The sequence below is a fragment of the Jaculus jaculus genome, chromosome 16, assembly GCF_020740685.1.
Source record: "Jaculus jaculus isolate mJacJac1 chromosome 16, mJacJac1.mat.Y.cur, whole genome shotgun sequence".
NCBI lineage: Eukaryota > Metazoa > Chordata > Mammalia > Rodentia > Dipodidae > Jaculus > Jaculus jaculus.
In genome coordinates this window covers 32968970-32992605 of record NC_059117.1, presented here as the reverse complement: position 1 = coordinate 32992605, position 23636 = coordinate 32968970, and the positions used below count along the sequence as shown (strand labels likewise).

At 38.7% G+C, this 23636-nt stretch overlaps 1 protein-coding gene across 4 annotated transcripts in view; it reads left to right on the top strand.

Moving 5' to 3' along the window:
- Macc1 (MET transcriptional regulator MACC1) overlaps positions 1–12645 on the top strand; it is a 77284-nt gene extending 64639 nt beyond the window's left edge. For 3 of the 4 annotated variants that reach the window (XM_045135447.1, XM_045135449.1, XM_004652658.2), the window contains exon 5: positions 11766–12645. In XM_045135447.1, coding sequence (XP_044991382.1) covers positions 11766–11984 — 219 coding nt within the window. In that variant the 3' untranslated portion in view covers positions 11985–12645. The remainder of the gene's footprint in view (positions 1–11765) is intronic. The other variant, XM_045135448.1, reaches the window with a different exon arrangement.
- Positions 12646–23636: the final 10991 nt, after the last annotated feature.

The window sequence follows — 23636 nt, the reverse complement described above, 5'->3', positions numbered from 1 at the left end:
CAGCTTTCCTAAACATCTGGCTTCTCTCTAATTGTGTTTATGGTCTGTCTTCCTTCCAATCTTGATGCAGGCTAACTAACAAACAGCCCACTTTTCTGTTATTTACTTTTGCACAGCCCAAATCCTAAGTGACTATGCGTGTGCCTGAGGCGGGTAGCTCAGCAACAGGAAGGAAAGCCCCTAGATGCTTTCCTAGAGCCTCTTGTTCAATTTATTGTCATTTAATACTAACTATCATTATTCTGGTCCATGTTATTAAACACTTTAGAAAGATTTGTGGCATGTTGACCTAAGGCCATTCCAAAGAACCTGTAACAATGTTTACCTATTGGCCGCTTAAAGGGTAAGTGTATTCTCATTTCCACACCCCTAAAATGTTGTTCTATTCTTTTTTCTCCTTGGAAAGAGTGACTCTCAAATGTGATCAAGTGGCAAATCAAAGAGCTGATTCCCGAACAGTTCTGAGCGGGTGCAGTAGGCAAGAACTGTTCCTGGGTCTTAGAGACATCAAGTCAGTGGTTCTTTTCTGATCCTGTTTCCATCATGTCGCTACGCAGGGAGCACGTGATCCAGACATTGTGTGTTAGCACTGACACCAGAGCTCTTCCCCTCATTTTATTTCTCTTTTTATTTATTTACTTATTTATTTTACTATATATATATATATATATATACACATACATACACACACACACACACACACACACACACACACACATATATATATATATATATATATATAGAGAGAGAGAGAGAGAGAGAGAGAGAGAGAGGGAATTGGCAAGCCAGGTCCTTAGCCACTGAAATTGAACTCCAGATGCTAGTGCCACCTAGTGGGCGTGTGTGACCTTGTATTTTCCTCACCTTTGTGTGTCTGGCTTATGTGGGATCTGGAGAGTAGAACATGGGTCCTTAGTCTTCACAGGCAAGCACCTTAACTGCTAAGCCATCTCTTCAGCCCTTACTTCTCTCTTAAAAAAATATGTCTTCTTTTCCTTTTTTAAAACTACTAATGTATTTAACAAAATTTATGGGTACCTGATTCGGTTCTGAGACTGTGAAAAAGATTAGGTTATTTAATGACATGAAAACTTTTAAACAAATTTTGTTGGGCTGATATAAATATTGTTTAAGATAAAGAAATGGTGGATAACTTACTTAATGTCAGAGTTAGTTCAGTCTTGGCAACACAGACTTTATGGGTCTTAAACCATCATATGCTATACACTTCTCTTCATTCAGCATGGTGAGTACGTTCCACAGTCTAGGCATATGGCCAGGGCCTGATTTACATATTCATTTTTCCTTGGTTCTCTTCTCAGGTCATGTTATGGTGCTTCTAACACTTGCCTGGCATGTTCCTCCAGCCTCAAGCTGATTAAAGAATAGGGAATACTGATTGTACATCTTTCACATGTTTCTTTTGATTTTGTTTATTTGAGAGAGAGAGAGAATAGGCACACCAGGGCCTCTAGCCACTGCAAATAAAATCCAGACACATGTGCTCCTCTGTGCATCTGGTTTATGTGGATCCTGTGGAATCAAAACTGGGTCCTTAGGCTGTGCAGGCAAGTGCCTTAACTGTTAAGCTATCTTTCCAGTCCTCACATGTTTCTTGAACATGTTCAGTTTTCTTTTCTGGGCAAAAAAAAAGACTTTCTTTGGAGAATTCAAAGAATGTCACTGTTCAAAATAATTACATTCCCAAGTTATACTTTAAGAGATGTTACTGAATGTGTCTAATGGTAGTGCAATTCCTACACACAAGCAAAAGTACAGTGGTTAGAGTCAGATTATAAGCAAAATACATTTTAAGAGCATTCCTTTAAGAAAACAAAATGCTTATGCTTTATAAAAATGTTACTAGTGCCATGAGTTTTCTGCAAAAGTACTGCAAATTAACTGGAGGTTTTCTGAAGCTATTTAGAGATTTAGTTTAAAAATATGGAAATAGATGAAATGTTAGAAATAAAATAGCATGTTTCTAAGAGTTGGATTTTAAAGAGGAAGTGTTGGGGAATTCAAGGCTAAAATACCCATAGGCACAGATTGGACGATCTTTGCTTTGCCTTCTGGGGATTCTTATGTAGTGTGACAAGAACTTCCCTGTGATTCTGTGTTATGGGCACTCCACCTCACAGAAAAGATTATGTGTCTTCCTTCTTATTCACTAGGAAATTGTGCTCATTGTCACTAAGGATCCCAAGGTTTCCTTTGCATCTAAAACTCCCCTATTCACTGGCCTCCACCTGTAGCACCCAGGCCTCTGGAGAATGGTTCATAATAAACCATACTGGGCCACCCTCCCTATGGAGACCCAGTGCCAACGATATTATATGCTTTCCACCTCGCAATCCACCATGTGTCAAACATTTTGATGGCAAGTTATAGTCTAAGCCCTTGTGGTCAGCATTTCTTCAGCACTGATCTCCTCTTTCATGCCTTTTTGGGGCAGTCTGGTTTCTCCCCATTTTCTGACAGGCAGCTGGTAGAGTTAATGGTAGATTTCATATAATGTTCTCTCCTCTTAGTTTTATCTTTCTTTCCTTGCCTTTAGTGTTTTATCCATCTATACATTTCATAACCTTCCTGGGTTATTAAGTTCCCAGCATTTAATTAAAATTAAGTTAAATTCAATCAGAATAAAAAAATGAAATAAGACTCTTTTTGAAAACTAAATTTTATGTTGGTCTGGGAATTAGGATAAACTATTAATATTTGAATTATTATAATAATTTAAAGAAGCAGTTTTGCGTTGCTGGGGACTGAGCCTTGCACATGGTAGACAGGCACGTTACCACTGAGCTGTATCTCCAAGCTACGAAGCATCTGATTAGGCAAGAGTGATAATAGTTGCAACCATCAGTTGTGACGTGTCAGTTTTGAAAATCTTCTTCACAATATCTCATTTAGTTTAACAACTTCCATAAGGAAGACATTAGAACCATCTGCTTTTTTACATATATGCAAACTGAACATTAGTGCTTTATACAAAGCTACATGGGCATAAAGAAATAAAATCAGGTTTTGAATCAAGTTTTTCTTACACACACACACACACAGTCCTACCTACTACTCTAACATATGCCAAGCCCTTACAGAATTAACTGATTAAGTAAAGATCCAAGTGGTCAGGAGAAATCAGGAGACACAGCTTGGTTCTCAAAGACAGATGATGTTGAAATAATTGGAGATCAGTTAGGTGTAGATTCCAGGGCTTCTGGCTACCAGTAAGGTCTCAAGACACGTGGAGAGAAGATGTGGTTAGAGGAGAGAGGTCATCTTAATAATTATTGGAAGATGTGTTTGGTGCATATACAGAGATCTATGGGCAAGAGTCTTGAGGTAAAGTTTGTTTCCCTGGACAAGGGACAAGGACAATGGGCAAGGTACTTGGCTTTTCTAGGATTTTTTTCTTTTTGTTATTTCACAGTAGGGTCTCACTCTAGCCCAGGCTGACCTGGAATTCACTATGTAGTCTCAGGGTGGCCTCGATCTCCCAGCGATCCTCCTACCTCTGCCTCCTGAGTGCTGGGATTAAAAGGTATGTGCCACCAGGCCTGGCTTTTAGGAAATTTTAAAGGATAATAATCTTATCAGATGTTTGAATGTTCAAGTGAAATAACGTGTTAAATATTTGTGAAAATACTTTTCCTATTGTAAGTAACCATGAAGTGCATATCGGTTTTGTGATAAGGAGATAAGTATGGCAATTATGAGTGAATTTTGGAAAATGGAACAAAATATAATATATTTTTTAGTAATATGACAGAGAAAAAATGTAGGTGAAGAATGTGCTATCAGTGATTCAGGGATTCTTTCCAGAGAAACTGGCAGAATGTTAATGAATGGGAAAATAAGAAAAAAAATAAGTCTTGCTGAGCTGTTTTTTCTTATGGGCTTAAGGACATTTAAATTTCCTTGGAAATTATCTGTTATGAAAGGTACAATGAATGGCCTTGCACTGTGACAATTCTCTGGCTTATGTGGCAGCTCCTGGATTTTGTTTCTAAGGGCACTGCATCCTGTGGCTATTTATCTAGACCCAGCTCTCCATAAGGAACTTAAGTGTTTGCTGTTTTTTTTTTTTTTCAGTGAAAAATATATTTGCAATTTCTTAAAGAAAAAGGTGCTAGAATGTATAGATTAACCTCCCAAAGTTTCACTGAACTAGAGATTTGGAGCAGTCATATTACTTGGATTGCCATCATTTACTTTGTAAAATTTATCACTGGTTGCAATCTTCAACTTCAAAATGCTACTTCGTTTTATAATATCAAGAAAGAAAAAAAAAGACATCCTGAAATTTCTTGGGTTATACACTGTTTTCCTGTGAACTTTGGCTTGACAGTATATCATATATCTCATTGCCACATTGGAAACCATTCAGAAATAATAATCAAATTATGTCAAATATTATAAGGATGTATGAAAATGAAGTTATGCATGATATTTATATAATTGTGAATTTAGGTTATCTTTATCAAAGTCTGCTATAAGAGAAGAAAACCAGTAAAGAATTTCTGAATACCATATCTAGTTAAGTGTAAGATCTACATCAGATTTATTAAAACTACTTAGAATGAAAGAAATTCGTGGCAACCCTTTAGTGAAATGGCACGAGGCTTAAAACTAGAGGGCCTGGATATTTTGTTACTCAACTTCAACCTCAACCATCATCACCTTCAATTGAACACCTAACATGCATTGAGGAAATCTTATGTTGGTTACTTTATGTACTCAGCGAATCTTTTTATGGCGTCATGTACACTAGCTGCTCGTTTGACACTAGGGAAGACAAAAGCTCAGACAAAAGTTTTATAGCGTACTAAAGAGGCTGGAACTTCTCAGTCAAGAAGGGAAATCCAGGGCTGGAGAGATGGCTTAGCAGTTAAGCACTTGCCTGTGAAGCCTAAGGGCCCCGGTTTGAGTCTCGATTGCCCAGGACCCACGTTAGCCAGATGCACGAGGTGGCGCACACGTCAGGAGTTTGCAGTGGCTGGGGTCCCTGGCATGCCCATTCTCTCTCTCGCTCTTTCTGTCTCTTTTTCTTTCTGTGTCTGTCGCTTTCAAATAAATAAATAAATAAAATACACATTTTTTTTTTTTTTAAAGAAGGGTAATCCAAACTGAGCGTGTGTGTGTCAGCATCCCTTGCCACCATCTTTTCCTGCTTTGCTTTAGTGTTTATAGCAAAGCACATGGCAAAGCTCAGTCTCTCCAGACAGTGACCCTCCAGTGTCTTTTGTTTGTGGTGGGGATAAAGGTGCTGCTAGGGCGAAGGCAATGAGGAGTCTCCCAAGCAGAAAGACATTAAAAATGGCTTGTTTGGCTGGTTTCCTTCTGGTGCTGGGTGGTTGTGAGCAGGACTAGCAAGAACTGGGTCCTTTATCTCCATCTAGTTCATACCTCACCCTTCAAATCCAGTACTTATTCCCGCTGACAAGTGCCCCCACCGTCTCCTTTTGGAGGAAATAAGATGCCGCTGAGGACTAGGCCTTCTTTCACTTCTGAGGACAGAGACAACCTACCGCCAAGAGTCTGTGAGTGTTCACAGCTTACCCAGGCTGGAGGGCCTAGTTCCTCATGATTTACTGAGCACAGAATGCGCAGGAATCTCTGAGAAGGCAAGCCTGCCTCCATACTTCTTTAGCTAAAGACACTTAAAATGAAACATCGCTCCTATGATTGTATGAGGAAAGTAGGTGGATTATTAATGTTCTAATGTAGCAAAATGTAATTACCCAAAGGTAGTTAAAATCAATTACATTCTTTATGCTATTCATATTTTATGAGCTAAAAAAAACATAGAATAAGATGCTCCCCTCTTTCTTGCTTTTATTCATGCTGCATTTTATCACCCAGTGCATTATCTAATGAGTTGTATTCGTTTCCAGGAATAAGCACTCTAAATTTGGAAGCTTCATTTTTTGTTTCTATTCCTATTTCATTTCTTTGAGCATCCCCCACATTGCATTTTTGTTGCTCTCTTACTTTTATTAAGTCCTCAGATGCTGAGACAACTAACCAAAGGAAAGACTTACTCCTTCCATACAAGGACAGAAACTTTGGAAAACCACTTGATGTAATAGATAAAATACTTTGGCACTTTCCTGTGTAAACAAAGAGACGAGCATAGATGAAAACTGAACTACTCTGTTCGGTCAGCCACATCCTGATCCAGGAGGAGGCCACTCTCCTGGAAGCTAGTATCATGAAATTTAACAGCAGAGTTGTAAGAAGGAAGCTGGGTATCAGATATTTGTGACAGAGATGTGAAGGCAGAGGAAATTAGTTTTGTGATTAAAAATAGTTGAACAAAATAAACTCAAGAATATGCTATCCTTTTGATTTGTCATCGCCAACATACTAAGTTTCTGGATATCTTACCTTAATCACAGCATTGAACAGGGCCAAACATTTTTTTTTTTTTTGTAAGATAAACCTGGAAGAGATTTTGGCAGTTCAGAACTCATTTCCAGTATTTAGCTTAGACTAATCTGGAAAGAAAACTATTTATTCTACACATTTTATTCTTTCAAACATGTTAAAAGTTAATGACCTTATTTTCTCTGTAATTCATTATAAAATTTGGAATCCTTTGTGACCTTACTGGATATGTATTTTACTTTTGTATAGAATTTTACCAAGTTAATTGACACAAATCACTCTCTGTATTTTTGCCTTTGATAATATATAATCACCTCACTGGGAGAACTACAAATAGAAAATGGTAAAAATTTAAATGTGGATGTATTTAAGGACTGGAGTCCAAATGTAATGAATCAATTCCATAAAGAAGAACAAAAACCTCACAGATGATTAGACCATTTATTGTGTTTATGGAATCCAGCTTTGTTAAGGCAAAGCTTTATATTAAAAAAATGTTATATTTACTGCACCTTGTGGATTTTTTCCCTGAACTTTAATCTTTCTTTGTATATCAAGTGAAAAACTGTTGACAAATACTGTCCTTCTCCACATCCCTTGTTTCTTGTACCATAAGAATTTTAGCATCCTTCTGTGTTTATATCTGTGTCTAATAAAAGCTAACCATTCTGGGGCTGAAGAGATGGCTTAGTGGTTAAGGAGCTTGCCTGCAAAGCCAAAGGATCCTGGTTCAATTCTCCAGGACTCATGTAAGCCAGATGCACAAGGGGGCACATGCATCTGGAGTTTGTTTGCAGTGGCTGGAGGCCCTGGCATACCTATTCTCTCCCTTTCTCTTTCTCTCTGCCTCTTTCTCTTTCTCAAACAAATAAATAAATAAAATATATATTTTTTAAAAAAGTTAGGGCTGGAGAGATGGCTTAGCTGTTAAGCGCTCGCCTGTGAAGCCTATGGACCCTGGTTCGAGGCTCGGTTCCCCAGGTCCCACATTAGCCAGATGCACAAGGGGACGTACGCGTCTGGAGTTCATTTGCAGTGGCTGGAAGCCCTGGCGAGCCCATTCTCTCTCTCTATCTGTCTTTCTCTCTGTGTCTGTCACTCTCAAATAAATAAATAAATGGTGAACAAAAAATATTTTAAAAAGTTAACCATTCATCCTGGGTGTTTTACATGGGCTATCTTTTTAATCATTAATGGTCCTACATTTTCTATCTAGAAAAGTTGAGAATTAAATACACATTATTTTTCTCTGTATAATATTAATTTTTACAGATGTTTAGACTCTGAAAATGTCTCTATATCTAACTGATCATTATTCCAGCTCCGTCTCTCTTTATTTAACTTTCAGATTCTGCACATGAACTATTTGTTTGGTAGTTTTCATTGCTTCAGCATTTGTTTGTACATGAAATATGTCTGCATCACTTACTTCAAACTTCTGTCTCCACTGCAACGTTACCTCATGTCTGTCAATTGCCAGGACTGAAGGCTTTGTGAGTTATCTTTCCTCACATCACACGGTGGTGTCAGAATGCTAGAGATGACAGAGAAGCCTGCCTCAGTGGCACCATGGTGAATACCTAACACCCAGTTCTGCTGGAGAGGAAAAGAAACAGAGCTTGTACTAATCAGCTTGGTTCAAGTACTCCCTACCGGTTGATTTCAGGTGACCAAGGCGATGCCACGAAGCACTGAGTCGGGAGCTCATATGAACAGTCAGCCCTGGGGAGCGACTCACTTGCTAGGCCACCAGATGGGGTCCTTTACAGCAGCTCTTAGCTACTTGCTTTTGCAACATTAAATGTTACAAAAATCTCTGTCACTCTGATTCCATCTTCTCTCCGTCCTTTTCTGGCTTCTCTCTTACTTGCAGCAGGCTCCCCTGGAGTTCAAGTTTCAGCCCCTTTATTCTCTGCCCTGGTGCTTTTCTCTACTGTGTGCTCTTCTGCATTAGGTTGACATGGAAGAGGCTCAACCCTTGGCTTTTGCCTGGAGGTTATCTCTCCATTCTAATTCCCAAACAATTACCCCTGTCCATCATGTCATACTCAGTCAAGCTAACACTAAAACCAGGTTGCTTATCTTGCCTCTACCAAAAAGCACTCATTTTCTCCCACATAGTACAAAAGAATGTCAAATACAAAACTGTATATGAAAACTTCTGCACCCCCTCTTCAGGTGACTTATGAGATGCTACGAAGGGCACATAGACATGCACGCACCACACAGAATCACACACACACACACACACACACACACACACACTCACAGTGTCACACAAACAAAATGAAAGAAAAAAAGAAAGAGAGAAAAAGAAGGCTTACTTAGAGTCAAGGGCCAAACAACCTACTTTTATTTCTCTACATCCCAAGAGCTGCTTGTCCTATTATGGAATCAGTAAAACAGACAAATGTATGAGGCTTATGGAGTGCTCTATGTAAGTGCATGACTAGGTATAGTTTCTAAGTGATGTATCATCTTGGTATATTTCCTGCCTTAAACCACATCAAGAAACTGCTTCATGACTGAGTGTGCCTCTGAGCTTTTCTGACACAGTAACTCATAAGTAAGCTCAGCAAGATACATGATAGAGAACGTGTCGACCTAGGCAAGTCAGTGGGAACATACTGACTGCTCCTCACTATAAGGGCGCTTGAATGTGTAGAGCAGTGAGATATCTTATTTCAGTAAGATTATTTACTATCAAAAAAACAAAAGATAACATCTGGTAAGGAATGGTGCCCAATGTTGATGGGGAATGCAAACTATTATAGTCTTTTGGGAAAGCAAAATGGAGTTTCCTTTAAGAAATTAGAAATAAGCCTGGGGAGATGGCTTGGTGCAAAACCTGCTTGCTTCACAAGCATGAGCACCTGAGTCTGGATACCCACAACCCACATTAAAGCAGGATATGGCACCATGTGTTTATAATCCCAGAAGATGGGAGGCAGACCCAGGAGAATCCCGAGAAGCTCAAAGGTCAGCTAGCATGGTGAACTCAGTGATGAACGAGAAGAGATCTGACCTCAAACAAGGTGGGCGGCCAGGACTGAGGCCTGAGGTTGTCCTCTGACATCCACACACGTCACAGCACTGCTGCATCTGAACTGCTTACAAGATATAAGCTTCCTGTGGCATTTGATGCTCATCCTATAGGCCATCATTTGTTAGTCAATACTATTTGTTGCAAATATTTCTAAATGTATTTCTTTTTTTTTTCTTTCTTTTCCTTCTTTTGGGGGTGGGGGCTAGGGTCTTGCTCTAGCCCAGGCTGACCTGGAATTCACTATGTAGTCTCAGGGTGGACTCGAACTCACTACGATTCTCTTACCTCTGCCTTCCAAGTGCTGGAATTAAAGGCATGCATCACCATGCCTGGCTAAATGTATTTCTTTTTAAACTCATTCACAAAAGGACTTAGACAGTGTAAGGAGCCATTAGGGGTAAAACTCTTATTAGCAGCAAATAATCTATAAATAATGTTAAACAATACATATTGTCCCAGCGAGCTGGACATCAGGGACTTAAATGAATTGAACGAAGACGGCAAGTCCCAGAGCTTTTACAGAATGCATCAAAGCACTGCAGAATGACTTGCTTAGCGCATCTCTGCTTCTAAGCTGTGATGGCCAAGATCAAGCCTGACTAAAGGCTACCATTCATGTGTTTCAGTCCATCTCCTCCTGCGGAGCCCCTGGAGCCCCTGGAGCCCCTGCACTGTAGAGGTTTTGTTAAGACTATGTCTTCATGAGGGAGGACACCCCACTTACTTCAGCTCAGTAACCAGAGATACATGCTTTATGAACAGGATTGTGTTGGGAAAGCTGATACATGAAACACTAAGGTGATTTTGCTGGCTGTCCCACATCTCAGTAGAACATGACCTTGACAATTATGCATCATTCTCCACTTTGCAAACTGAGCTTGTGCACAGAGCAGGGCAGGGTGCTCATGTCACCCCCAGGAATGCCAATTTGGATAAATAACATCAATTTTTTTTTCTTGGAGCCTTTTCTGGGGATTGAGTAAAAACACTATGGGAATCTTTTAGATAGTTCTTTATTTCTTTTCCATTTTCCATTACAGATTATATGGGGATAGTGATGGAGAGTGAAAAATTCCCTCCAGTCTCATGTGATATTACTGCTAATGGAGGTTCTATTTTAAGAAAGCAATTCTGTGTAACATTTAGCTCAGAGTCTGTGGCCTTACATCTTGTAGCTGATAGAATCACAGCTGAACTGACTTAGCAAACCCAAATAAGTACTGAATAATAAAGTTTGTATTCCAAATATTCCAATTCAATGTGTATGAAGTGCTATTTTCTTAGAAATAAAACTCATTTTAATCTGTATGTGTGTCTGTATTCTGCCATTTGTCTTAGTTGCTCTGCCTTTGTCTCTGTTCGCTCTGAGCCTGGTTGCCTTGGTTACCATTACATACATGCTTGCATGTGAAGTTCTCCTTTGGCGTACATTTATTTCCATGGAAACAAAGACGTCATTGGTGTGGGTAGGTGCTTAGAGAAAGCAAAGTGAAGAAACATTGAATATTGATATTTCTTTTGGCCACAAAAATACATTAATTTTCAACTAAGTATATTTTTGCTTTCAGTTTTATTTCATCATCAGACTATATTTTTCCTTCTCTTGACTTGATTGAGTAGAATGGATTAAAAGAATAAAAATATACTTCATAACTCATTATAATATGTAACATCATAAGACTCACCCCATAGGCATACCTGTAACAATGAACGTTATTACTTTGTTATTAAAAACCAGAGTGAAAAGGTTACCTCAATATCGTTTGTCATCAAAAATCATGCAAGGAATGCTAGGTGTGCTGTCCCATGCCTTTAATACCAGCACTTGGGAGGAGAGGTATGGAGATCACTGTGAGTTCAAGGTCACCCTGAGAAAACATAGTGAATTCCAGGTCAGCCTGAGCTAGAGTAAGACCCTACCTTGAATTCCCCCCAAAAAATCATGCTAGGAATTTTATATTAACATCAAGCAATCAACAATAGGTAGTAAGAAAGAAAGAATCCAATAGTTGTTTAATTTTTTTTTTTGAAGTAGAGTTTCACTCTAGTCCAGGCTCACCAGGAATTCATGATGTATTCTCAGGGTGGTCTCAACCTCATGGTAATCCTCTTACCTCTACCTTCCTAGTGCTGGGATTAAAGAAGTGTGCCACTCCAATAATCTTGTTTATATTTCAAACAATCTCTAGCTTTGGGACCACAGGGATATAACAAGAAAATGCTAGCTATTAAATTATTTTTCCCTACATCAAAGAACACTTTTGAAATATATGTCTTTCTCTCTTCAACTTACACACTATTTCAAATTGTTTCTATTTTTCCTTTATAGATGATGTGGAAACCTGCCTATGACTTTCTCTACACATGGAGTGCTCAGTATGGAGATAATTATAGAGATGTTTTACAAGACCTTCAGTCAGCTCTGGACAAAATGAGAAACCCTGTGACCAAACAGTGGAGAGATTTAACTGGAACTTTAATCCTAGTAAATTCTTTAGAGGCTTTGAGATTAACTGCATTCTCTACTTTTGAGGAAGTAGAGAAATGAAGTATGTTTTGGAGGCAGAGAAAATGGTAGAAAAGAAAGTGTGTGTGTGTGTGTGTGTGTGTGTGTGTGTGTGTGTGTGTTGCATCATTGCATGGAGAAGGCAAAAGGGAGGAAAGGATAAAGAGAGAGACAGAGGTGAAAATCTCCAAATGTGCTACACTTTCTTCGAAACTTTTTCTTTAAAAACCTACTTAAAAAAAAAAAAATTACCCAGCAAAAGCAAAGCCTGACACAGCATTGGATTTTGTAACAAAACTTCTTAAATGTGTTTTCCAAATGCAACATTAGGTTATGAAATGAAAGAAAAGCCCCCCTCTCTGTCACAGTTACTTTCAATTTTCTTCAGTTAAAACAGACACCTGTTAGAATAATCACACTGTACAGATACCTGAACTGACTGGAGGATTCCCCGTAGGCAGCAGGAGTGTGCCAGGAGGTACAGGCTGCAGTCGGATTCGAGACACTTTGACCCTGGCGGAGCTTCCCCTTCTGAACAGTCCTCCAACATTCTCACTGGAGTTTGCCTGCTCATCTCATGTTTTTCATGTTCAGAAACCAAGGATGGAAGAGAATAGATAATACTCGGCTATAGTGTCAAATAGGTTTTCTACCTGAAAAGGCTGATTCTACTTTTTTTTTTTTTTTAACATTCATGCAACCTAGTAGAATAATTTCAAAAGTATGAAAAATAAAAACACACATTAAAACTTTCAGGGAAATAGTAGCTCTTTCATTTTAAATGAAGCTTTTCCCTCTTTATCACCATTTCTTGAAAGATGGCCAGTAGGAAAACATGACTTATCACAAGCTGTCTTCTTTTTGCATCTTGTGACCTATATCTGGTCCTGCCTAACTTGAATTGTTCCTGCATGACCATGATGCAAAGCGAATTATTAGCCACAACGAATATTAAATGACAAATGTTATTACAAAGAAAAACGGTCACCAAAATCCTGGTGAGTATAACAATTTTAACCACCCCAAAATGCTGAAGTCTTTATGTGTATTCTCACATAAACATACATGCTATGTTGATGCGTGTGTGTGTGTGCACGTGCATGATAGTCTGTGCTTAGCCTTCTGTTCAAACACCTGGTAGCCTGCCAATGTCTGTATGTCTGGACCTCCATGCATTTATTCTTATTTGACAACATGTGTACTTATGCAGAGGAGACTCCTAAATGCTTGAGATATAATTTCATAATGACAAAAACACAAGATCTCTGATGTTAGTATTGTTAAGCAATAGGAACAAGCAATAAACAAATGATGCAATTGAATGTGTAATGGCATGTATGACAGCTTCACTGTTGAAACTGTGATGCTAGGCAATATACAGGAAGGGTTCCATTATTTGCAACAGGAGGGGTATTAGGTTAAGTTTTCCTAGGAGCAAAATGGTAAGCCTGAAGGGGCTTAGCCACTGTACTTGATATTGGCAGGGTGTTGATGAGAAGCAGTGCAGTCTTCAGGCGTGAGAGGGCTCAGGACTGCAGGGACCCAGGTGTGGGAGTGAAGGGTCAGGTGAAAGAGGGAAAGGTACAAAGCTGGGGTAAATGTGGAAGGGGCATAGGCCCTCTTAGTGCCATTAGAGCCACTAGGATATAGGAAGGAGTGGCACACCCAAAAAGGTAATGTGGACAAGCTGAATAAAGTTTTTGCTCTGAGATGCTGAGTAAAATATGTCCATTTGACTAAAAACATAAAATGATCTCTTTAGAGAGTTTAATACATTCACCCTAGTGTATTTGTTGTCTGGCAAAGATAATTTGAATTAGAGTTTGAGAACGACCTTTAAGGCTTTCAATATTTATATTTGATGATAAGAGACTAAAGCCTGACCAAGGATTTATGTGCAAATAGTCAAGGACATGATTTATTTTAATTGAAAATAAATTCAAGGAAAGAGAAAAATAAAACACCCAATTTGTTAGTTGAGGACACAATCATTTTAAATGGTAACTTTGCTTTCTTTAAAACATCCTTGGAATCTTATTAACATGTTAGCAAAGCACAAAATTTTGGGAAAGTTAGTAAGGAAATAACAACTGGGTTTTTCCAGGCTGCAATATATGAGAAGGCAAAGGACTTGTTAACTGATTAGTGTAGTGAGATTCAATAAATCATTTTAGGTTTATATCTCATCATGTTTTAAGGCTGTGGTTGGGAATTTTAAAAAGAGTTTAAAAGAATGAAATCCATCTTTGTAATTTATGGGTGAAACAATGGTTAAATATTAACTCACACAAAAATACTTTAGGATCTTATAACAAATCTATCCAGGGGAATTTTCAACCCATGCCCAAATATCCCATTTTTATAAATATATTCTACTATTTAAAAATAACTTGTTTATACTTTATTTGAATTTTATGTTTTTATTGCTATAATAGATTTTCATAATCATAGCAATCATGGAATTGCCTTTTTATTTGGCAGAAGGTCAATAAAATTAATAAGTCACATATATCCTATCATTGACATCATTAAAAACATCAAAAGATGTTCATCTAAAAGTTCGAGCATATCAACAGTGGACTATTCTTAGAGTCTTAGACAATTCTTTCCACTCCCCAGGCCTTTTCTCTAATAGTGCATGAATGAAGATGAGGTTGTAGTTCAGTCCCAGCATGTAATGTGACATCTTTTCTATGGAAGCCATAGGTACACTGTGGAATGTTTCATCTGAAGCCAAAAGGGATTCACTCAATAGTGTGACATTAACAGGAAACCAGTAATGGGCACAGCATGCTTTCCTGTCACCTAGAAAACACTGTGTATGCTTTGAACCTGAGGATAACTAGGTTTCTACAATGCTAAATTGGTGGGTAGCCTTAGGCTGAGAAAAGATGCTGTTAGTAAACAGCTTTGAATCTGCAATGTGAACATATGGCAGAGAAAACATACTGAAAGTATGTAATTGGAAGAGTCAAACCTTCAATTTTCATAGCATGCCACTATAAATTATACTTTGGTGACATTTTTAATGCCTAAAGAATATTAAAGGCAATATCTAAGGAGAAAAGTGAAAAAAAATGAGGTCACTGTAGGTTTTTAAATGAAAATAGATTATTTTCTATTCCTTCCTCCTCTTTGTTTGAAATATTCATCCATATGCTGCTTAGTAGCACAGTGAAAATAAAATATAGCCATGGAATCTAAAGATTGCATCACCATCATACTGAGATTTTCCAAAGACATTTTTCAGAATAAAACATGTTGAAAGCTAGTCTCTTGCATGCATAATGCTTGTGAGTGAAATGAAAAGTGAATATGTTTGCACGGAAATTTGAGTTTGAACATGTCTAATGCCTGATATCTAATAGGTGTATAAATAATGATGGCAATAAATCACTCAATGTTGTAAAATATATGTATAGTATATTCTACATTGATTTTCTTTTACGTATATGCAAAAAGTTGTAACTTTAGTGAATAGTTTTAAAATTTTGATCAATGGTGTCAGTTTGTACAGAACAAAGCAGGGAAGGAAATCAGCTACAGATAATAATTGATAATGCTAAAGAGAAAATTCTAGAGCAAGCAGTATTGAAGTCCATGAGTAGTTTGCTCTGCAGGATGTGCCTGTCCAGGAGAGCCATGACTTCTAATAATTGCCCATTAGAGAAGATCTAAGGTTTCACATCTGTCATTCAGCCTTGTTGCTTCAATTGCTCAGCAGTATGTTGTAGTTAACATACTGCTATGTTTCTCATTGCTGAAAGAAAGCACCCGACATAAAGCAGCTGGTGGGGGTGGGGCAAGGTTTGTTTTGGCTTACAGTTTTGAGGGGAAGCTTCATGATGGGGCGGGGGGATAAGCACTGAACACGCAGATGCTGGACATCACCTCTGCCCCAGCAGATAGAAAACAACAGCAGGAGGGCGAGTTGAATTCTGGCAAGGGAGGGTGCCCCTACCCACAACAGTACACCTCCTTTAGCAGAGGTACACCTCCCAGACTGCCACCAGGAGGGGCCCAAGAATTCAAAACACGTGAGTTATGTGGGAGTTATCTGATTCAAATATGACCCAATCAAAGAAGTAGCTAAAACCAGACAGCTTCTAAAGTTCTAAATTTAAGTGCAAAACATGCTTAATTTGTACATTGTAGTTCTGTTATGAAAGGAAATGTGAACAATAAACTGAATGCCAAATATCCACAAGGATAATATCCCCTCTGTGTGAGGCACAGGAGCCATTGGGGGATGTTTCAGAGTCAAAGCATGATATACATACATGATATACATACATACATGCACACTGACACCTTCATGGATATTAGTTCTATTTTTGATAAAATGTTATGAAATTGGTTATGAAACGTTGAATGACCTGTATATTTGGAATCTAGTTTTGCTTTTTTTCGTTATGTATTTTTGTATGAGAGAAAGAGGCAGAAAGAGAGATGGACAGAGAGAGAGAGAGAGAGAGAGAGAGAATGCATGCCCCAGGGCCTTCAGCTGATGTCAACAAACTCCAGATGTATGTGCCCCCTTGAGCACATGTGCAACATTACACACTTGGCATCTGGCTACGTGGGACCTGGAAATTCAAACATGAGTTCTCAGGCTCCACAGGCAAGCACCTTAACCACTGAGTCATCTCTCCAGCCCTACTTCTGCTTTATAGAATAGTGTTTTTTTTGAGGCAATCCCAACAGACTGCCCTTTTATGTGTAAGAGAGAGAGAAAGAGAGATAGGGAGAATGGGTGTACCAGGACCTCCAGCCACTGCAATAGAACTCAATGTGCCTGTGCCCTGGTACACATGTGCAACCTTGTGCACTTGTGTGACTGTGCATCTGGCTTACGTGGGACCTGGAGAATCAAACATGAGTCTTTAGGCTTCACAGGCAAATGCCTTAACTGCTATGCCACCTCTCCAGCCCTAGAACAGTTTTGACATAACTCAAATCAAACTACATAATGGTATTCAAGTCCTCAGTTGGAAGTCAACCATGGCTTATTAGTGGCAACTCAAGGCACCCTGTCAAACATGGTCTAGTTTTCTAATGGAGGATTTAGACCAAACAGTCCTTTGCAGTAGGTCTCACACTCTGGCAGCCCAAGGTCATCTGGAGAGCTTGTGGGAACACACTACTGGCTCCAACCCTAGAGGTGCTGTTGTGGATGAGGCCTGATAACTTATCTCTGCAAATGAAATCCAGATGCATGCACCAGTTTGTGAATCTGGCTTTATGTGAGTACTGAGGAATCATATCCTGGTCAGTAAGCTTTGCAGGTAAGTACCTTAATCACTGAGCCATCCCTCCAGCCCAATAAATTATTTGTAAAATTCTAAAAAGAAGCAAAAGTCACTTTATGTAGAATATGTCCATGTGTTCACATAAAATAAGCATTGGGATGAGATAACAGAAGCCTTAAAAGAAATTTCAATTATAGACTAATTAAACTAAGATCTCTGCATTATTTAAAGTCTGACTATATCAGGAAGGATGAGCATTCAATGGGACATGGGTACAGTGGGCATGAAGAGCAATTATGTTAGAATAAAATTGTTTTTAAAGAATTTGAGACACTCAATGTTTTAAGATAATTTTGAAAGGTATACACAAATAGTGTATTCGCTTCAGTAAAATATCTTTGAAAAGCCTTCTTTTGACTAATCTATTATGTGTTAAACTTGTTCTGAAACAGATTCTTCCCTATTCAAGACATTTTTTTTTTTTTTTTTTTTTTTGTAGGGCTGGAGAGACTGCTCAGTGTCTGCTTTGCAGGAACTTGCCTGCAAATCCTAACACACGAGTTTGATTCTCCAGAACCAACATAAAGCAAAATACACAAAGTGATGCATAGCTCTGGAATTCATTTGCAGTGGCTGAAAGTCTTGCATAGCCATTCTCTGTCTGTGTCAGTCTATTCTCCTTTTACTCTCTCAAAAATAAATAAGTAATAAAATATTTTTAAAGCCTTTTTAGCCAATGAGAAAAATAAAATGATGAATAAAATCTGACTTTCACCATACAGTGTGAATTGTTAGTATTAATTTTTTAGTGGAAATACTTTTTTTCTTTATCAAACCAGCTATTTACTATTTTAAGGTTGAAGTTAATACTACCTAGTACTTTTAAGCAACTCTACTTACAACAAAGATAGCAGCCTTAAGTTTAAACTCATTTAAGAGTCTTTCAGGAGTTATTGTCCAAAACTCTATTTCAGCTGGTGTAAGCATAAACAATTTAAATTTTCCTCATAGCTGAAGATTTCTGGGATAGTTTCAGGCATCTTACAATTCAGTGTGTAGAGTATGACAAGTTATGTTTGATTTTTATCTGTTTTTAATTTCTTTGTTTTGATTATATCAATTTCAACTTTGGGCTTCCCAAACCTGCTCAGTACCTCTGGATTCTCCCCATATAAGAATAAGAACACCAACCTCAAAAGAGAGAAGAAAAGAAAAGAAAAAAAAAACAAAACACCAAGCTCATAGTTAACTTATGTTTTAGGCCAACAGACTTGCAATGTGTCAACTTGGCCAAACTGTGCAATGTAGCCAGCATTTCCTTCACTGCTTATCACTGGCCACAAAAGAAATCTATGCAAGATTAGAGAGCTCTGGACATGGCTATCTTGGAAAGTGCATATAGGTCAGGCTATGTTCCGGCCCCTGACTCGGTTGGTGAGTGGCAACAGACTGACCTGCAACATTAGTTTCCCTGGATTGCCTGTTTCCCACTCTTCAATCCCCACCCACGGTGGGTGCTGTTACATGGCCAGGCCACCAGCTCATCTATGCAACAGGCCAGTTGACAGGGAGAGATGGGCATGGGTGCTAGTGGCAAGTCAACGCAGCTTCGAGCCACCCCTGTTCTCTACAAGCTTTTCTCGACTTTTGTTTCCTTCAGACTAGCCTGTGACCAGAGCCAATGAAAGCGTAGGAGGGACACTAATGCTCACTGGTATGTCGTATCTCACTGCAGCAAGTCCTCCTCGCTGGTGCTTTTGCTTCTCCAAGGCAGCTCTTACTGGAGAGACAAAGAAAGTACTTTTTGTATAGTCCCACTGGTCCATTTGCCCTGATTGGATGAGGGCTAGAATTAATGGTTCTTTGATGGCTCTGGCTCCAGAGCATGCTAATTCACTGATGCCTCATCTACACTACTAGGTCTGAGTTTAGAAGTCCTTGGTCACCAGGTGGAAATAAGATTTGTCCCCAGAATTACAAAGAAGTGGGCGCTACGGTGGCCAAGGACAATTTTCCACCAAAAATGTGATGTGAGATTAACCTCAGTAACTTTTATTCTTTAAGCATAATTCAAGAAACTTGTTTTCAGAGCTCTTCACATGAGACAGGGCAATGGTTCTGATTCTGTACTGGTCTGCATTAAATCAAATATTAAGCAAATGGAACTGCACAGACATAATCCATCCTTTATACAAAAATTCATAAACTGCTGGGCTGTAACAGGCCCATCCCAAAACCTACCAGAAGCTACAACCCCCAGGAGAACCAGAGGTGTATCTTACAAGATACTTTTCGGAGGGACACCAAACATATGTCTAGTCTCCTCCAGATAGGTCACAGATAACAGACAAAAAACTAGATTCCATTCAATCTAGCTTAGTGAGCGAGTGAGTTTATTGGGCTTGCTTACAAGAGGGTGGGTGAGTGGATCCTTCTAGGGGTGTGGCTCACTCACAGGCAGCTGCATCTGAAAATGCCTCACCAGCATAGGCAACAACTCACAGGAGCTGCAAGCTTAGACCTCACTGCAACACTAGCAAGCATCTTGGCTGTACTCACAGCCCCTTCTCCAACGCAGCTCTTATTCCTTACATGACCTTAGGGAATGCCTTGTCAATCATGAAATCTTCAGCTATTTGCTGAGGCTTGCTTACTTCTACGGCCTTAAGAGCTTCCGAAGTCCTTAGTCTTACCAGACTTTTTCCATCTAGAACTTTCTAATAACATCCATCCATGATAAAATGTTCAAGTCCAATGAGAGTGATCTATAACAGTACATCTCCCATTCTTTTGCTTTCTCTCAAGTTGGATTCAGAACATAGTAACTGCCCTTCACCAGCTGTCAGAAGGGAGCAGCTGGATAGAAAAGGTGTGGGGAAGCAGCTCCCAAAAAGCCTACTTAAGAATAGTGTAAGGTAGGATCAAGTGTGCCACAGCAGTGGAAACACCATGCCTTTGAACATTTTCTGAATGACATTAGGAAAACAGACCCTAGGTCAGCTGTATTTCCATCTTTCACAACCCTCTGACTTTTCACTGAAGATATTTAAGTCCTCTTTTGAATAAATAATAGTCCCAAGTGTCACCCAAGGGGAAAGTGGAATAGCAATAATTATCTAAATGAATAAGTTGATGGCAAGATATCATTGAGAAATAATACAACATAAAAGGAACATTACAATCAAAGGTGTTGTTTGTTCATTTTTGAATGCCTAGCAGCTTTATTAAGACATAATTCACATACCATATAATTCCTCCATCTGTTCATTTTTAAGAGCCCATAATCAGTTTTCCTCTGTATATAATTCCATTAAACGTTTGTTCAGTTGTATGTGTAATTTACTCTGCAATGAGAAATGCTCTTCAGGAGGGAGTATCACATTGCTCTGTATTCCAAGGATAAGTTCAATGCTATAAAATAATAGAATAGTCATTAAGGTTATTCACAAGAGCACTGAGCACTCAAGGACTTGCTATTATGTTTCTAAAACTATTTTCAAGGCTTCACTGATAATTTAAAAGAAAAATGACATTAGACCACCTTTAACACTCGTGGACACCTCACTATTTCTTTCCATTGATTTCTGAGAAGCTACTATGTATGTAGGAATAAAGTTCAAGTTCCAACCTAAGTGCTGCAAACCCACTGCATATAACCAATCTCTCTCTCTCTTTCTCTCTCTGGGTTCCTACCTCAAGCCAGGTTATAGATCCATTTTTTGTTTGTTTGTTTGTTTGAGGCAAGCCCAACAGACTGACTTTTTAAAAAAAATTTTTTTTTAATTTATTTATTTGAGAGCGACAGACACAGAGAGAAAGACAGATAGAGGGAGAGAGAGAGAATGGGCACGCCAGGGCTTCCAGCCTGTGCAAACGAACTCCAGACGCGTGCACCCCCTTGTGCATCTGGCTAACGTGGGACCTGGGGAACCAAGCCTCGAACCGGGGTCCTTAGGCTTCACAGGCAAGCACTTAACCGCTAAGCCATCTCTCCAGCCCAAGACTGACTTTTTTTTATGAGAGTGAAAGCAAGAGTAAAAGTGGTACACCAGGGCCTCCAGCCACTGTAGTCGAACTCTAGATGTGTGTGCCACCTTGTGCACATGTGCAAACTTGTATGTGCGTCACTTTGTGCATCTAGCTTCCATGGGATCTGGGGAGTCAAACATGGGTCCTTAGGCTTCACAGATAAGCACCTTAACCATTAAGCCGTCTCTCCAGCCCATAAATCCACCTTTAATGTGAGCTCTATGTTGATGGGTTAGTAAATTCTGTGTTTATTTACTCTAAAACTGCACTTGCTTGATTGGTGCTGTGATGGAGTGCCACAGACTTGGTGAATTGATGACAAAAAATTCATGTTTTCACAACTCTGGAAGCAAGAATCTGAAGCTGGATGGCTGTTGTTGCCCCATGACTTCCTTTGCCTTTACTTCCATTCCCGTGCAATGTCATAATTTCTTTATAAAAGGACACCCAGCATGTTTGGCTGTGGCCCAACATAGTGACCTCATCCCATTTTAATGACCTCCTGAAAACTAATCATATATGTCTACGCACAAGCTTGTTCTTGGATATTGAGGATCAACTGCATATGAGTATATGAATGCTGAGTTGAAAAGGCACAACTCATCTTCTGACAAAAGAACTCAGTCTTGATACTTTTCTGATTCTGTGGCCTAACATTATATATGGCCAGGTTCACTATAAGTTGTTCTTATTTTATGTTTGCTTCAGCTAGGTTACAAGCTTATTTGACAGTCAATTTCAACTGTTGCACTTAGTCAAAAGAGTAGACTTGACATCATTTCTTCTTTTTGCACTGCCTACTTCTTAAATTCCAATTTTCCAATGTCCTGGGAATGCAGAGTAAGCACGATAAACAAGCTTTCCTGCCTTCTCAGCCCTATTGTGTATTGCTATCTTCTGTATTATTTAGGAGAACACACCTTCAAATAGAAAGTTTCTAGAGTCCTATGCAGGATTCCTTATTAAATATTACAGTGACAACTACATTAATGCACTCCTTGATTTCTTGAGGGCAAAGGGCACTTAGAACACTATTTGAAGCTCTGTATAAATTCAGGAATTTATCTCTAAATCCTGACTCAACAGAATTAGTCCAAGTTTACGGGCAAGGCTCTTGCATTAATAGAAGAGATTATGTTTCCAAAACATTCCACTGTTTAAAAGAGTCTTAGAATAAGTATAATACTGTGTAAACAGTACCAAGTAGGAATAATTCTGCTTCTGAATACTTCATATTGAAAAAGACCTTGAGAGAGGCCCATTTATAACTGATGCTATGATTTTAGCAGGATTACTTCTCTCTTTAAAAACTGTAATAAAAGTTTTAATGACTGCAAACAAAATATATATATTTGGTCTGGTGCTGCTTGGGTTACATCAATGAGTACCTGCTAACTGGATCTTTTGTGAAGTGATAGCTGAGGAGAACCCAGCACTCGCCATGGCTGATGAAAAACCCAAAGGAGTTGAGACTGAGAACCACGATCATATTAATTTGAAGGCTGCAGGGCAGCATGGTTCTGTGGTGCAGTGTAAAATGAAGAGGTGTACACCACTTAGTAAACTAATGAAAGCCTACTGTGGACGACAGGGTTTGTCAATGAGGCAGATCAGATTCCGATGTGACCAGCAGCAAATCAATAAAACAGACAGACCTGCACACTTGGAAAGGGAAGACGAAGATCGGGTGGATGTGTTCCAGCAGCAGACGGGAGGTGAGGTATCTACCATGAAGGGAACCGGTTTCTCGACTCCAGCGTTCTGTAACAGACCAAGCATACATTCTCAGTTAGAAAACCGCAATTTGGTTCCACCACATCCTGAACTACTACCATACACTTTTCTCTATTCTTTCATTATCTCCTTCCCCATTCCTTTATTGTACATAAAGTGACTGGTGTATGTGCACAAGCATGTTGCATTTTTGTTTTTCTTTTTGAACTAAATGACCAATGTTTTGGTTGCCATCAAATGGAGATGATACCGAGAAAAGTACTGGTTCTGAGAAAATGTCCCCTTTCTCCATTAATGGCATGTGTTCTCAGCTCTATCTTTATATTCCAGCAAGTTATTTTGCTCTTATGGTTTTTTAAAAAAAAAGAACATATAAAAATGTTTACATATCTTGTTTTTTAATATTTATAATATATGTTATATTAATTTATAGATATTATATGATATTAAATATATCACATATAATTAATATATTATATATTTACATGTTATAGATAATATATATAATATATTCTATATAATATATAATATAAATTATATAATATATATTCTATATAATGCATAATATAATACAATAATATTATGTATATATTATTAGCAACTTCTATACTTAGAGAAAACAAACCATGGTATTTCCCTCCCCTCTCCCACTTTCTCCTCCATAATTCTGCTCTCCATCATA